This window comes from Salvelinus fontinalis, chromosome 1, assembly GCF_029448725.1.
Source record: "Salvelinus fontinalis isolate EN_2023a chromosome 1, ASM2944872v1, whole genome shotgun sequence".
In the NCBI taxonomy this organism is placed as follows: domain Eukaryota; kingdom Metazoa; phylum Chordata; class Actinopteri; order Salmoniformes; family Salmonidae; genus Salvelinus; species Salvelinus fontinalis.
Genome location: NC_074665.1, coordinates 62,659,407 through 62,676,510, shown reverse-complemented (window position 1 = coordinate 62,676,510; position 17,104 = coordinate 62,659,407). Strand labels below are relative to the sequence as shown.

General features: G+C 41.8%; 1 protein-coding gene and 1 pseudogene across 4 annotated transcripts in view; both read right to left on the bottom strand.

Moving 5' to 3' along the window:
* The window catches only part of LOC129859468 (cell division cycle and apoptosis regulator protein 1-like), a 40,318-nt gene extending 35,273 nt beyond the window's left edge, over window positions 1–5,045 (bottom strand). For 3 of the 4 annotated variants that reach the window (XM_055929300.1, XM_055929315.1, XM_055929321.1), the window contains exons 1-3: window positions 4,954–5,045; window positions 3,120–3,283; window positions 544–722 (exon numbers count right to left, since the gene is read on the bottom strand). In XM_055929300.1, coding sequence (XP_055785275.1) covers window positions 544–722; window positions 3,120–3,231 — 291 coding nt within the window. In that variant the 5' untranslated portion in view covers window positions 3,232–3,283; window positions 4,954–5,045. Of the gene's footprint in view, window positions 1–543; window positions 723–3,119; window positions 3,284–4,920 lie in introns of all 4 variants that reach the window. The other variant, XM_055929308.1, reaches the window with a different exon arrangement.
* A 5,230-nt stretch (window positions 5,046–10,275) lies between these two features.
* On the bottom strand, window positions 10,276–16,535 carry LOC129859295 (NFU1 iron-sulfur cluster scaffold homolog, mitochondrial-like; annotated as a pseudogene).
* Between the last annotated feature and the right edge of the window lie 569 nt (window positions 16,536–17,104).

Below are 17,104 nucleotides of genomic sequence, written 5' to 3'. Positions count from 1 at the left end.
TTGGGGGATTGGTGGTAGGGTCGCGGGGAATAATAATAAAGGCATATTCTTGAAAAAAGTATGCATGTCTATATAGGTATGTGTATGTATATAGGTGTATATGTATGCATACGTGTATGGATATATATATATTTACCCCAAAAAATATGGGGGAATGGAAATGATGCAGACAATTACATTGGAAGCAACATTCTTTCCGCAATACTAAGCTGATCCACCCCTAAAAAAAAAAAAAAAAAAAAAAAAAAAAAAAAAGCTAGATAACAAAACACTCAAAGGGGATTTTCTCAAAAGTGAGTTTAAAAGTTGATCAACTTTCAAAGCAGAATTACTTTCCCATTGTTCCTCAAATGCAGTGTATAATATACCATTTTGTAGCTCTGAGTCTCTACTTTTATCCAATGTAAAAAACACAATTTCACATTTTGCTACATAAGACCGAATCCAGGTGGTGAGTCACAAATATTATAATTTTCTGTTAAAGCACATGTAGCTGCATTGTGCCTAGCGGAACACTGCCAAGCTGAGCCTAGCGTAGCTCACCTGTTGCAGTGCTGCAGCGGCGGCGGCTGCGGCTTGCTGCTGCAGGGCTGCAGTTTGTTGGGATAGCTGGTAGTTGGAGGCGGACGACTGGGAGTTGAGGGAGGCTGCAGACAGGGCCGATTGCTGGGAGTACATAGAGGGAGACGCACCCAGGAGAGATGGCTGCTGCACACCTAGAGCTGCAGGGGAGAGATGGGTGTGGGAATAGAATGCGGAAAGAGTGGTGTTAGGATGTATGGCAAGTGAAAGGAATGGAGTGATAGACCGGCAGAACAAGAAAGAGAAAAGAAGTGACGGGAGAGAGAGAAAGAAAATATACTTATTTTCTTATAATATACTTACTTTGAATATCCAGCGAACTAATCTGAACCCCCTCCATCACAAACTTTGCCAAAGAGATCAGTGAGATTCAGTTTCCTTCAAGCACTGTACCCTCAACCCAGCGTTACCGTTATCCGGTAATAGCAAGCTTTTATCCCAAAAAATAATAATAGAAAAACTGATAAATAAAATTGGCACCGGCCAATTTGCGAAATAATGCTTTTTAGCCTATTTATTATTGGAAATATGTTTATCGGTCAATAGGTACATTTGCATAATTTAGTGGAATTAAAATGGCGCACAGCATATTCTTTATGCATCTTATTAATCACACGTGTAGGCCTACAGCATACAAATACAGAGCCTTTGAGCAGAAAATCAGTCAGCTTCTCAAACAGCAAACATAGGCAACGGAAGTCAGGCTTCATCAGCGCATCACACACCACTTTGCAATGAGCTGGAGGCAGTATGCATTTTGAAAACATATACTTAATTGTTTGAAACCTGAACATTTTAATACATATTATGAGGCATGTCTTACCTGCTTCCAAATGTGTAGCCTAGACAACTTTCTTTCATTGTCCAGTAGCCAAATAATTTTCTCTGTCACATGAAACCACTTGCATGAGCGGTGTCCTTTTGACAATGGTGTTTTCCTGCTAATTGCATTACGGAACGAGCATTAGTGCGTAGTCTAATGCCTTGTGCGCATTGCTGCGCTTATAATGTTAAGAACATTATACATTTTAAGAAAAACGTTCTGATCTATTGCATCAGATTCATTGCTTAGATGTGGATGTCGATTAAGGCAGCCCCCCACACCTCTCTGATTCAGAGGGGTTGGGTTAAATGCGGAAGACACATTTCAGTTGAATGCATTCAGTTGTACAACTGACTAGGTATCCCCCTTTCCATTATTTTTTTTTATTTTTATGTAGCCTAGGCCTACTGGTTGTATGAATTTGGGATCCATTGTCCGACAACTATCCCAAAGTCTGTTTGGAATAGGCCATTTCTTTCTCCACCAGCCGACCAATAAAATGTGGCAACTTTTTTTACTATGGGGGATAGTAGATTGACATAGAATAACTGTCCACATTTACTAGCCTAACATCTTCAAAGTGCACATCAAAATTTCGTAGGAAAGACCGCACATCGTCCTCGACATTCATGTTCTGTTAATCTTTAAGAGTCTAAGCTGGGGGTTCGGTCTACTAAGCTAACCTATGGAATTCTTAAGATAGCTAAATGATCCTTGGTATGACTATGTGACATAGAATATTAGGACCCCTTAAGGTATGTATATGATGAAACAGAATTTGATTACTGCTATTTTCCCATTGAAACGCAATGAATAACAGCTTCATACATGGATAAATATAGAGTAATAAAAAAAAACGATTCAAAAAAATGAAGTTATGAAAGATTGACATATAACCCCTTATTTTAGGCACCCCTATTTTAGGCACAGAACTATCTCCATATATACTGTACTTCCATATATTTTTTAAGCTGGTACCGGGCTACTTTCAGACAAGTCTTGTGAGGCTTCTCGGTGTCCTAGAGCAAAACAACCAACCTGTTCGTGAGAGACTCCCCTTTCCTTAGAGGGAGCATATTAGTGTGTTGCCCAAACTATTCGGACACTACTGACAGAAGTTGGCACATCGGCTGTACCGACTTCAGACAAGTCCTGTGACGTTTGTGGGGGTCGTAGAGCAAAACTGAGAACACCATCGTGTTCGTGGGAGTCATCTTTAGTTTGTAGGTCAAACCATTCGTACGTTATAGACGTTTTCATGAGAAGACCGATTTTCGGAATGTCTCATGATCTGACAAACACTGCTCCAGCTCTGCCACCTTCACCGCAGATGCGGAAGGGCGACATCGGCAGATGCTGTGGATTGAGACGCAGCCCTTGCCCCCAAAAAACCTGACGGATTTTGATGCGAAATGTTTTATTGTGTTAATTAATTTACACTCTAGGGTGTGAAAATGAATTACCATAATCGAAATGTGATTTCTGTCAGTCATTCTGAGCACCGTGGGTGGACACCCTAATCAGGTTATGCACTCAATGTATATGGGTCCGGTAAATTTCACAAATGTTTGGTAAATTAAAATACTGCCAGTCAAATGTCCGGCGTCACATTTTCCTAACTGAAACCCTGCCTCAACCTCACATTAATTGTATCCCACAGATGAGTACAGATTATAGAAGGAAAGGCAGTCATCCAGCAAAATGTCATACTCACAGTGTAGGCTGTTGAGGTCCAGGGACTGTCCTGAGTGGCTGGGCTGGGACACCCCCGTGGCAGTGAACTGAGCCGCCCACGGTGGGTTCTTCTGTCCCCCAAACTGGGCCATGAGTTACGGCTCGAGCTTAAGTGTATTGCCGGAACTGATTTAGGTTTATATCCTGTCAAAACAACAACCCGGAAATGGGCCTATTTGTATAAGGATTCTTCATTTGACATTTACCTTGCTTTCATTGAACACAAACATGGCATCTAGCAACAAAAACAAACAATACAGGAGGAGATTGTTACAGATTTACTTACAGCTAATACAATACCTAGCTAGCTAAATCATATCAGCTAACGTTAGCTTGGATAATATATCGTTAAGTTACCACTTTGGCTAAAACGACAACAACGTTAGGCCTCCTGACAGCTGCCTCTATTAGGCGGGATAGTGAGACTAGCAACAACAGAATTAATGGGCAGGGTAGCCAAATTTTCACTGCTGTAAAATGGCGCTTAGTTGGACAGCTAGCTATCCCTTGATCATGACTCTCAGTTTTATTACATTACACATACGAGTCATTGGACGAAGGTGTCTTCTGTATGGGACTTTTTGTTAATAATAGAAAGCCTTAGAATTAGAAAAATTTGAATTAATGAATGTGGCATACTATTTATAGCTAGCCTCTTCAACTCTGATGCCCCCTGGTGGCATTTTCTAAACTACGCATAATATTGTGTACTATCCTCAAAGTACATTTTGGTTTCAGAACTAAGTCCGACAAACACAAGCTTAGTACTGTTAGAAAGGTGGGAAACAATGTGTTTACTACAGAGCCTGAGATACAACAGATTCCCAGTTCCCAGTTCGTCCACTAGACAGCAGTAGATCACATGTCTCTTGGCCATTTCAAAATCAAATCAAATCAAATTTGTCACATACACATGGTTAGCAATGTTAATGCGAGGGTAGCGAAATGCTTGTGCTTCTAGTTCCGACCATGCAGTAAAACCAGTTGATTCACTGTGCCAAAAAGGCTGAATGGATTTTCAAGCCTGACATATGAAAATTACCCTAGCAATCAGGCCTTTCAAGTTATCGAGGTGAGAAAACGTATTTTCATCATTCACGTTTCCTATAGTAAACAAGTGAGAAATCAACGGTGCATGTGGAGGATGCATACAAGTTAATGTGGATGGAGAAGAAAATGCATTGCTTTACAATGACAATCAGTGTGTATCCTTACCTACTAAATGTTTGCACTATTAGTGACTTGACCTACATTGCACACTATGAATATGGCCATTGCGCATGATTTATGGCCTTTATGGAGGGGGGTCTTACAAAAGACAAGAGCTGTAGCTGTCAAATGATTTGTACTTTCTATTTTCTGAACAAATATTTGTTTGGGGGTACCTGTACAGGGCCCAAAAACAACCAAGTTTAACAGGCCATCTAGCTAATGCACATGCTAGACAATTACAGATATCATCTACCTGGTTAGCCTTTAACTATAAATAGCCATAGGCTAACTAACAACATTTGCTGGGTTAGCTTGCTAACGGAGATAAATAACTAGATAGCTACCTAGCTTGCTATTTAGATAGCTATCTATGATGATGACTCGTGGGTTTTGTTATCAAAGCAAAGACGACTAGTAACGTAGCTAACGTTAGCTATAACGAGGCCTAAACAAGGCAACACACGACGCAGCTCTATAAGAGACTGATGGACAGCAAGGCTGATTGACATTCCAATTTTGCGACAATAATTGCGTTCTGCAGTAAGGAAAGCATCCAAAATGTTTATTACATTAACAGATAGAGGAAAAAATATTGTCCTCACGCCTTTACGTCTGTCCTCTGTTCATTCGCCGGCGGAGATGGATCAAAAACTGTCGCCGCGCATGCGTAGATCAGGGGGCGCGCACGCGTGCTACATACTTTTCTTTGACGACAAAATAACAAGGTCGGTCAGGCAATCTGTGTAATCTTCAGAAAGTATTCATATGCCTTGATTTATTCCATATTTTGCTGTGTTACGGCCTGAATTCAAAATGGATTAAAAAATAATAATAATAATTTTCGACCATCTACACAAATACCCCATAATGACCAAGTGAAAACGTTTTTAGAAATGTTTGCAGATTTATTGAAAATTAAATACAGAAATATCTAATTTACATAAGCATTCACACCCCCGAGCCAACAAATGTCAGTCACATTTGGCAGCGATTACAGCCGTGACTCTTTCTGGGTATGTCTAACATCTTTGCACATCTCGATTGTACAATATTTCCACATTCTTAAAAAAAATCTTAATAATCTGTCAAATTGGTTGTTGATTATTGTTAGACAGCCATTTTCAAGTCTTGCCATAGATTTTCAAGCCGATGTAAGTCCAAACGGTAACTAGGAATGTTCAATGTTGTCTTGGTAAGCAACTCCAGTGTATATTTGGCCTTGTGTTTTAAGTTTTTTTTTTCCTGATGAAAGATTAATTTGTCTCTGTGTCTGTTGAATAGCAGACTGAACTAGGTTTTCCTCTAGGATTTTGCCTGTGCTTTAGCTCTATTCTGTTTATTTTTATCCTAAAAAACACCCTAGTCCTTGCCAATGACAAGCATACCCATAACATGATGCAGCCACCACCATTCTTGAAAATACACTGAACAAAAATATAAACGCAATATATTACTGAGTTACAGTTCATATAAGGATTTCAGTCAATTCAAATAAATTCATTAGACCCTAATTTATGGATTTCACATTACTGGGAATACAGATATGCATCTGTTGATTACATATAACAATTTTTTTAAGTAGGGGCGTGGATCAGAAAACCAGTCAGTATCTGGTGTGTTCACCATTTGCCTCATGCAGCGCGACATCTCCTTTGCATAAAGTTGATCAGACTGTTGATTATGGCCTGTAGAATGTTGTCCCACTGCTCTTCAATGGCTGTGCAAAGTTACTGGATATTGGCGGTAACTGGAACACGCTGTCGTACATGTCGATCCAGAGCATTCCAAACATGCTCAATAGGTGACATGTCTGGTGAGTATGCAGGCCATGGAAGAACTGGCACATTTTCAGCTTCTGGGAATTGTGTACAGATCCTTGCGACAAGGGGCTGTGCACTATCATGCTGAAACATGAGGTGATGGTGGCGGATCAATGGTACAACAATGGGCCTCAGGATCTCGTTACGGTATCTCTGTGCATTCAAATTGAAATTGATAAAAAAAGCAATTGTGTTCATTGTCCCTAGCTTATGCCTGCCCATACCATAACCCCACCTCCACCATAAGGCACTCTGTTCACAACGCTGACATAAGCAAACTGCTCACCCACACAAAGCCATACCTGCCATCTGCCCAGTACAGTTGAAACCTGGACTCATCCGTGAAGAGCACACTTCTCCCCCGTGCCAGTGGCCATCGAAGGTGAGCATTAGTCCACTGAAGTCGGTTATGACGCCGACCTGCAGTCAGGTAATGACCCCGGTGAGGAAGACGAGCACACAGCTGAGCTTCCCTGAGACGGTTTCTGACAGTTTGTGCAGCTATCCGCGAGGCTGGTCTCAGACGATCCCGCAGGTGAAGAAGCCAGGTGTGCAGGTCCTGGGCTGGCGTGGTTACACGTGGTCGGCATTTGTGATGCTGGTTGGACGTACTGCCAAATTCTCTAAAACGACATTGGAGGCGGCTTATGGTTGATAAATTAACATTACATTCTCTGGCCACAGCTCTGGTGGACATCCCTGCAGTCAGCATGCCCTTTCTGCAGTCAGCATGCCAATTGCACGCTCCCTCAAAAACTGTGGCATTGTGTTATGTGACAAAACTGAACAATTTAGTGGCCTTCGGAGGCCGAGCAGTTGCCATACCAGGCGGTGATGCAATCAGTCAGGATGCTCTCGATGGGGCAGCTGTAGAACATTTTGAGAATCTGAGGACCCATGCCAAATCTTTTCAGTCTTCTGAGGGGGAATAGGTGTTGTCGTGCCCACTTCACGACTGTCTTGGTGTGTTTGGACCATGATAGTTTGTTGGTGATGTGGACACCAAGGCACTTGCCAAGACATTTCACAACCAGTCAGGGAGCAGGGAGTTTAAAGAGATTTCTCTGCTCATGGAAAGTAAGTAAAGCACAGCTATATTTATCTCAATTCACATTATTACCTTGAATACCAGAAACATCTAACAAATGGCATGCACCACCTACTATTGAGTCAATAAAGCTCTGCATCTATCTGCACTACAGTACTTAGTGAGTATCTACTTCATCAGTTTCACCAGCTCTGGCTGGGTGAGGTATTTGTAAAGACACCCAGCGATGGCTGCAGGCAGCTCCTCTTGATACCTGGCCGGAGACAAGTCTCAGACTCAATTTCCCATGTTAACTTACATCAATCAAATGCATGGTGAATAGTGCTCCACTCATTGCTGTACAGGGTTAATGGTGGGCTGAAACTACCTCAGACCTGGGGAGACAGCACACACAAGGGAATGTTATTACCCAAAACTTCTGACAGGGTGCCTTTTCCCCTGACACACACTGCGGACGTAATGGAGGAAATTGAGAAAGTTGGTGAAGCAACAGCAGTGCTGGAATGCGAACAATATGGGTGTCAGTTCTGATTATATGGAGCGGGAGGATGAGGGTCAAGGACTGGAATGGTCGGTAGTGGAAAGACATGGGAAGAAGAGAGATCATGATACAGAAAGCAGTGAAGCATCTAATAAAGAAAGCATAAGGAGGGCCAAGGTAGGAAGCAAGAGTAGTGATGTTGGAGTGGAAAGTGGTGATAGGGTGTGAGGCCCTGTGTTCTCATCAAACACTATCTGACTAACTAATGCAGTAGAGAAAGAGGTAGGTGAAGTAAAATTAGTTTGGTTCATTGGAAATGGTAGATTGTTCATATTTTGTGGTAGCCAGGCTCAGCAAGAGAATATTCTGAAAATGGAAAAGCTTAATGGGAAGAAGATTAAAAAAGATTAAATATGTCCCTGGTGCTTATACTAGATTGAGGGGAGTCATCACTGGGGCCTGAATATCTATAGATGATATTTAAGAACATGTGAAGGGAGGCAGAGTGATTGAGGACAAAAGGTTGATCAGTAGGAAAGGAGGTCAAAGAAGTGAAAGCCTATCAGTGCTGCTGAGGTTTGACAAGGTTATGCCAGGGAAAGTACACATAGGATTCCCTAGTTTCAATGTCAGAGAATTTGTCGCATCCCCATTGCGGTGTTTAAAATGCCTAAGAATGGGACATGTAGCTGTTCAATGTAAAGGAAGGAAAGATGTGCCAACTGTGGGGGGGAACATGATTACGGTGAATGTGGGAGCAATGTGAAGGTTAAGTGTTGTAATTGTGTGGGGGAACATAGTGCAGCATTTGGTGGATGCCAGGTTCAGAGAGAGGCTCAGAGATATAGAATCAGTCATGCTGTATTGTATGCAGAAGCTGTAAAACAGATTGGTGGAATTTCCATGGCTGCTCCTGTACTAAGTGGACCTAATTTCGGGAATGGGTTATTCCTAGTAAGCGGTGTCTTTTCTTTTACCCCTTTTTTCTCCCCTGTGTGTGGCCAATTGTGCACCGCCTCATGGGTCTCCCGGTCACGGCCGTCTGTGACACAGCCCGGGATCGAACCTGGGTCTGTAGTGACGCCTCAAGCACTGTGATGCAGTGCCTTAGACCGCTGCACCACTCAGGAGGCCTAGCGTTGCCTTTTCTGTCCCCATAAAATAGAAGTTCTTATTTAGTGTAAAATGTGGATTCCAAAAAGCTTTAAATATAATCTCAGGTGTCCTTTACCCTAAACACCAAATATGGATATTGAAAGGGAATTTTATGCATTTTAAACACTTTTTGTCAGTGGATGTAAGCATTTTTGCCATGTCCCAAGGTGTTATCAACTTCCACAAGAAATATAAGTCTTAAAATAATAACATGTTTAACATTTTTCTTCATTATTTTATAGTCCTAGTTAAAGTATCTTTCATCAATATTTTTTTTCTTCATGATTATTGTATTTATTATTATTTTATTTAAGATTTTCTGTGTGTCCCTGATACCTCTTTCCACCCTGTTAGTTTGTTGTAATTCTCTATTTAAGAAATCAACCCCTTCCTAAAATATTCAGGAAGTGTCATTTCTTATGGGTAAAAAAAATAGGTGTGAAGCTAAATAAATAAACACTCAGTTTATCTATTTGTCCATGTTTCATGTTGTTATTGTTGTTGTATGTCCCACTCATAAATTTCCACCGTTAGGCTAAATTACAGAGAAAAAAAATTATACGATAGCTCAATCTGGCTCACTCACAGAGCTATGGCTAATAACATTTCCATCCTGTTAGGTTCCACCTTGTTAGGATTCTGCACCTAACAAATTGGAAAATGCACCCCAATGTTTACGTGCCTGAGCTTGATCAATATGTTTTTCTGGAAGTCAAACATGTCCCTTTTCTGAGCGAATAAATTATTTTATTTTATATATATATATATATATATATATATATATATATATATATATATATATATATATATATATGTATATGTATATGTGTGGCAGGGAGAGGTGAGGGGAGTGGTAATTGAAGTGAGATAGCTTGCAGCCAGCTGGCTCCACTCCCGAGCCTTATATGGACTTCCTGCCCCAACGAGGTGAGCTTGTGTATCATTAAGCCAGGGAATGCTTGGGGATAAAAGAGGATGCTGCAGAGAATGGAGAGGGAAGCGAGTGTTATGAAGCGAGGGAAATGTCTGTGTGGTTACCCCCACTGTGTACCGAACCGGTTTGGCTGAGGACCTGAGTTTTATGATTTCCCCTGGAACGGACAATGAGAATGGATTGTGGACTGTGAAATGGTTGGTGAATTCCCCCTTTCCCCAGTGTGCAAAACTCCCTAATAAACACCCCATTTGGATTCTAGTTGTGCTCCTTGTGTGTGTTTGGTTATTGAACTTGGTGACATGGAAACCCCACACCCTTGAACCTGCTACAATATACAAACATTTTTCATAAGTTTTGAGGTCCAAATGGCACCGCATTGTAGGAATAACCCGGCTGGTGTTTCTGCTGGTCCTGGCATGGTTTAGATGCCTGTTCAGAAATCTTGCGCTCATGAATGTGCACTGTCAAAGGACACTTTGATAATGAAGATGACTTCATAGCTTTTATTGGTAAGGTTATCAATACGACTCAGGTTGTGGAAAGCAGAAATGCCAGGTTGAAGGTTTTTGTGGAGACGGAAAAAGAGATATTGGGGTTATGAGATGTTAATGTTGAAATGGTTAACATGCTGAACAATCCTAAGGGTGGAGTGTTCAGCATGATATAGATCAGGGGGGTTGGGGAGTTTTTTTTAGGGGGGGGGAAGGGTGTGTTAGAAGTTAATAGGAATTTATTTGGATTTTATTTTCATGGTAATACTGAATTGGTCAGATCATGATTGATCATATATTCCAGCACAAACGATTGTTTGCGGACCGCCATGATATTGGAGCAAAATTAGGAATGAATTCCTTTTAGAGCATGTACTTCCATTTTGTAATGGAATGTTTTATGTCTCCAAACTTGCGTTCCAACTCGGTGAAAACGTTTGCGTTGACATGATCCACTTCATCTTCCACCTACAGAAACAAAAAGAACAGCTATAACTGACAGACATAAAAGCTTAATGCTGTTCCCCTCCTCGCTCACTTTATCCATTTATCCTCATTCTGCCTCTCTATGGGTTTCTCCCTCCTTCTCACTCTCCTCTCCTCCTCTTCCCTGTCCCTCCCTCCTCTCTGCCTCTCACCTGTTCCACGTCATCCACCTCCGGGATGTAGAACTGCAGCATGTTCTGGATGCCATTCTTCAGGGTGACAGTGGAGCTGGAGCAGCCGGTGCATGAGCCAACCAGCTTCAGCTTTACCGTGCCATTCTCAAAGCCCTTAAAGATTATATCACCGCCATCCTCCATCACTGTGGGCCTGTGTGAAACGGGAGGGTTTATTAGTTGAGTTTATTTGTCACTGAACAACATAACAGGTAATATTACAATTGTTATTAAAAACTAGGAGGAAGAGAAGAATGGAGGGGAGGTTTAAGAGGGGGGAGGGGATGGGAGAATTTGTACCGAGCTGTCCTTGAAGATAACATCACTATAGTCTTTATTTCATATCAACATAATTTCTATAATTTGTTTGTGGAACAACTTCAGTGCCCAAACAATCTGCCTGAGGGTGGTCTACAGAGATAGGTGGAATGGGCTGAGAGTAGCTGAGGGGTGGGATTAAAAGCGCATGATCTGTAATGATTATGACCGAAAACACTACATACATTCAGGTCCGAAATTATTGGCACCCTTGATAAAGATGAGCAAGAAAGACTATAAAATAAATAATTATAATTGTCTCACTGGAAGATCCACTTCTGTTCATGTTTCAGGCTCCTGGCAGAGGCAACAAGGTTTTTGTTTAAAATGTCCTGGTCCTGGGTAAAGTTCATGATGCGGTTGACTTTAAAGGTTGACAGCGAAATTACGTTTCCACGTGCAGCACTGCAGATATTGAGATGAGCAAGATGCAAGACTTCGCTCTCACAGTCACACACAGTATATGCGCATGTGCACAGATTCACTTCACGCTGTTCACAGCATGACCCACTATGCTGTTTACGTTCTTCATCTATGTTATAGTCACTGAATCTACCTTTAACAAGGGCCCCAGGACCAGTGGAAGCAAAATAGCCCCATAACATTAAAGATCCACCACCATATTTTAGGTTAGGTATGTTTTTTTCTTCTGCATATGCATCTTTCTTTCAACACCAAATCCACTACTGGTGTGCATGGCCAAATAGCTCTATTTTCATGTCATCTGACCAAAGCACCAGTTCCAATCCAAGTGCCAATGTCATTTAGCAAACTCCAGGCATTTACATTGGTTGGATGACATGAAAATAAAGCTCTTTGGCTACGCACACCAGTCGTGGGTTTTGCGTCGGAAGAAAGATGTATATGGTGGTGGATCTTTGATGTTATGGGGTTATTTTCTTCCAATAGTCCTGATCCTAAATAATATATATATATATTTTTTATCCCCAATTTCGTGACTACGATCTTGTCTCATAGCTGCAACTCCCCAACGGGCTCGGGAGAGGTGAAGGTCGAGTCATGCGTCCTCAGAAACATGACCCGCCAAACCACGCTTCTTAACACCAGCCCGCTTAACCCAGGAGCCAGATGCACCAATGTGTCGGAGGAAACACCAAGTGGCGCAGCGGTCTAAGGCACTGCATCTCAGTGCGAGAGGCGTCACTACAGACCCTGTTTCGATCCTGGGGTGTATCAGAACCATCCGTGATCGGGAGTACCATAGGGCGGCGCACAATTGGCCCAGCATCGTCCGGGTTAGGGGAGGGTTTAGCTGGGGTAGCCCGTCATTGTAAATAAGAGTTTGTTCTTAACTGACTTGCTTAGTTAAATAAAGGTTAAATAAAAAATAAACTGACGCTGGGCCTATGGGACTCCCAGTCGCAAACCCCGAGGCCCTTAAGGTCAACGGCATCATGAACTTTACCCAGTACCAGGGCATTTTAGCCAAAAACCTGGTTGCCTCTACCATAGGCTGAAACTTGGCCTAAATTGGATCTTCCAGCAAAATAATAACCCCAAGCACATCAAAATCAACAAAAATGTTTAATTGACCACAACATCAACATTTTGCAATGGCCAGCCTAGTGAAAACCTGTGGTTTGAATTGAAGAGAGCAGTCCATAAGCGCAGATGAATGATATCAAGGATCTTGAAAGATTCTGTATGGAGGAATAGTCCAAGATCCCTCCCAATGGGTTCTCCACAGCTCAGTGCCATCATCCTTGAAAGGTGTTGAAAACAAGGGTGTCAATAATTTTGGCCCCTATCTTTTTGAGAAAAACAATTATTATTGTTTTCTCTTTCTCTGAGCAGTTGTATCAGTACAAAATATCCCTTTTTTTTGCATACAACATAGCTCAATATTTAAATTATTTATTTTATAGTCATTTTTGCTCATCTTTATCAACGGTGTCAATCATTTCAGACCCCACTGTACATCATACTAATAGTATATTGGGATTTTACCTTATCCGTGTATCTAGAAGCTCGTTAATCATTGAAACGATTTCATCATCTTCAAAGTGACCTAAGACAGGAACAGCATGTTGAAAAGTCTTAAATTCATAATACAAAAAAACAAACATTTTCATTAGATGTATGCAATTTATCAAGATGACAATACAGTACAGATTGACCCTCAACACCCATATGAAGAAGAGTTTTGTTCCTGTCATACTCACTGCTCTCATGGTGGGTCACCTCCGTGGTCATGGGGTCTCCACTTAGTGATGGCATCCATGACATGGTGCTTGATGTCTGTCCACTCCACATCGTCATCTGCCTGACAAAGGCAACACAAAACATGCAAAGGCCTGTTAGTAAATGAACATGGCCCGATACCCCACCCTTCTCCCGAATTCTGCACTTGCACACTTTCTTGCATGGATTTAGCAATGGTGAAAACTCACTCTTGCCAATGATTATACCAATCCTATGTTTTCAAATCAATGACAAGGATTGTGCAAGTGCACAATTTGGGAGAATGTCAAAAATTTGGACATGGCCCATGAATTGAATCAGAAAATGTCAGTTAAATTGTATTTGTGACATGATCCATTCAGTCATCATGGTCTAATTGCACACAATATCCCAGAGTAAATGGATAGGGTTGGTAAATGAGGGATTAAACTTTAAAGTGTATTTATTGGGTACCTTGGTAACTGTGATGAAGTCAAGGCCATAGAACGCACTTTTCACTCCTTCCATTTCAAACAGGTTCCTGTGAAAACCAAGGGGGGTCACCAAACAGTGGAGAAGCACATTGCACGTTGCATTAGATTTTTACTTGAGGCATGCACAGAACTGTAACTTAGGCTAATCAGTACAGTAAACCTCTAAGAAATATGTTCCTAGAGCACAAATGATCATTTTCGGTTCGAGTTCTCCTACAGCAGTTCATGTACAAACGTCACTGGTTCTCCCACACTCTGAAAAGCAAACAAGCTGATGTTTAGAGAACAATTTGTGATTCACGTTGGAAAACCTCAGTTTATTCACACTGTCTGGTTTGTCCTGGTTACTGCTCATTGTTCACATTTCCAATATGGGGAAAAGATGCACTGAGTACAACCCAGGGAATAATACATTAAAGCAATTCCACTTGTTTCCAACGTGATCCCCAATGGAATAAACAAAATATAGACAAAACCAGAAAACGACAGTAATCCCTACAGTAAAAAAAAAACGGTATTACACAGCATAGAATAAATACATTTAAAATAAGAGATAGTCAACCTATCCTATTCCCATAAGTTGTTCTCCCAGACTCTCAATACATTATACATCAATAAATCTATATTGCTATCAATACAACTGTAACCGCAATCCTTTGAGCATATAGCTACAGGTAACTACCAAAATAAAGGAAACACCAACATAAAGTGTCTTAATAGGGAGTTGGGCCACCACAGGCCTTGGCATAGATTCTACAAGTGTCTGGAACTCTATTGGAGGCATGTGACACCATTCTTCCATGACAAATTCCCTCATTTGGTGTTTTGTTGATGGTGGTGGTAGAAAACGCGTTCTCAGGCGCCGCTCCAGAATCTCCCATAACTGTTCAATCTGGTTGAGATCTGGTGACAGAGACACACACACACCCTTTAATCCCACTATGCTCCATTGAGAACCTTCTTTCAAAGGCACTGAGATCTCTTCTTCTAGCCATGGTAGCCAAAATGATGGGCAACTGGGCATTGTTATACATGACCCTAAGCATGATGGTTTCTTAATTAACTCGGGAACCAGGGTGCGATGACACAGAAGCATAAAAATGGCACTAAGTACATACCTACGTCTCCTGAGTACAAACCTTTGTTCAATCATTTTCTTCTCCTGAATACAAACCAAGTAAAATGACCTATAAATCTACTTGTGCTCTTGAGAACATCGGTCAGCAGTAGTGAGTGCTCTGAAGTCGAGCCAGACCAGGATGAAGTACCTGCAGCTACAGGTGTGGTAGACACTTCCAGTGGTTGCCATGGGTGGATTCCTGCATTTTGGCCAAACCGTACATTGTTTCAGGCACGGTAAAGGACAAACTGGGAGCGTTTACATCTTTGAAAGTTTAGAGTAGTGGAATTGTTGAGATTTTTTCTGCATCCTCTGCCCAGAGGCAGCAGGCGCTGTGCGTCTCGCATCTCGTGGCTCAACCTTTGTCGTGCTCAAAGGGGTGACTGGTGGGTAGTGTTGAGCGTAGAGGTGGATCAAATGAAAAATAATATTCCTGGTGTTTGTGACACCCACCTTTTGGTAAGATGTAGACCCAGTGGCAATGCAACTGAGAATACCCTGTATGTCTTGTTGAACTTTAACAGAGAGTTTCTACCTGATTAGGTTATATTTGCTGTTCTGTGAGGGCCTATGTTCCAAACACGCTACGGTGCTTTAGGTGTCACGGATTCAGACATGTTGCAGCAGTATGTAGAAAGGAGATCCCACAATGTGAGAAATGTGCAGAAGGGCATAGTCAATGGGAGTGTAAAGTTGGGTTAGAAAAAGCACTGTGTGTCAACTGTGGGGGCGCCCATGCAGTTGGAGATCCGAAGTGCCCTGTGAGAGAGAGACCGGTTGAGTGGGGCAGAAAGTTTCCTATGAGGCAGTGAAGAGACTAGAGGACAGCCCAAAGGGGAGTGATTCAACTGGGAGTTCCCCAGTGAGTAGGCCTGAAGAAAGACCCAGAGAGGATGAGTTTTTCAGTAAGGTTGGATTTCTTGCGTTTATAGCAATGGTGATCAACTGCACTGCACTGATGGACTGCAAATCACAGAACATAGATGTGTTAGTCGCATCGGCAGAAAAATATTTGGGTGAGAGATTGTAGTGCAGAAGATCTACAGGGAGTTTTGAGAAAAGGGGTTAGATGGTGGTGCAATTTAAGAGTTTCCCCTTCCACTTTTTTGGGGGACCAAATTGTGCAATCTGCACTCCGACCTGCAAAAGGCAGAAATATGCAACACAGCGTCCAGTCTGCCAGAAATTCACATGAAGAACTCCGGAACCACACCTGTGTGGAAGTACTTGCTTTCAATATACTTTGCATCCAAAATGTACGCAAGTGTTTCCTTTATTTTGGCAGTTACCTGTAGTTCCACTTGTAGGCCTACTCTGTATGTACTACAGAAAACGTGACAACTGTAGCCTTTGAATGTGGTTCTTATAGTTAGTAAATGTGATCAGAAAGGACGGTTTCTCACCTGCGAACTGTGTGGGTCCCGTCAGAGACAGAAGTTTTCTGAAGTTCTGGCCAATGTGTATTGTGTGTGGAACTAGTTTATCGTTTTAATTGTAAACCTATAACACAGTTATGTCATGGTCGGACATTCATTCAACAGAGTGGGTTTATCCTTACAAACCGACTCTGTTGGATGAATGTCCGATGGTCTTGAAACATTAACTTGAGACTGTCAAAAAGCAAAGAAACTACAAAAGCAGCTAAAGTTAGCTACCTATGGTTGTGCAGTGACACTGACTAGGCTAGGTAATGCCTCAATGACCAGACTGCAGAACAAAACGGAATGGTTTTTAGATAGCTAGCTAGCTAACGTCGTTAGCTACTTCACTCAATCAAGTTGCTGATGACGGGTTTAACGTTAGCTAGATAACGTTAACTGAATTAGACCCAGGCAAACAGAGTTCTTGTTATACTTCTTGGCCCATCGTTATTGTTGACTGAACTTTATCCTTAATACATTTAGAGAAATTTCAGCTGCGCAACATGAAGATGGGATTAGGCTAGGACCTGGTTTGACATCGATGATGTGGCAGTTAGGGTTTAGCTACTTTAACGTCCTAAAGATATTGGCAACCAATCGAGCTGAAATCACAGCAAGACGTTCATTA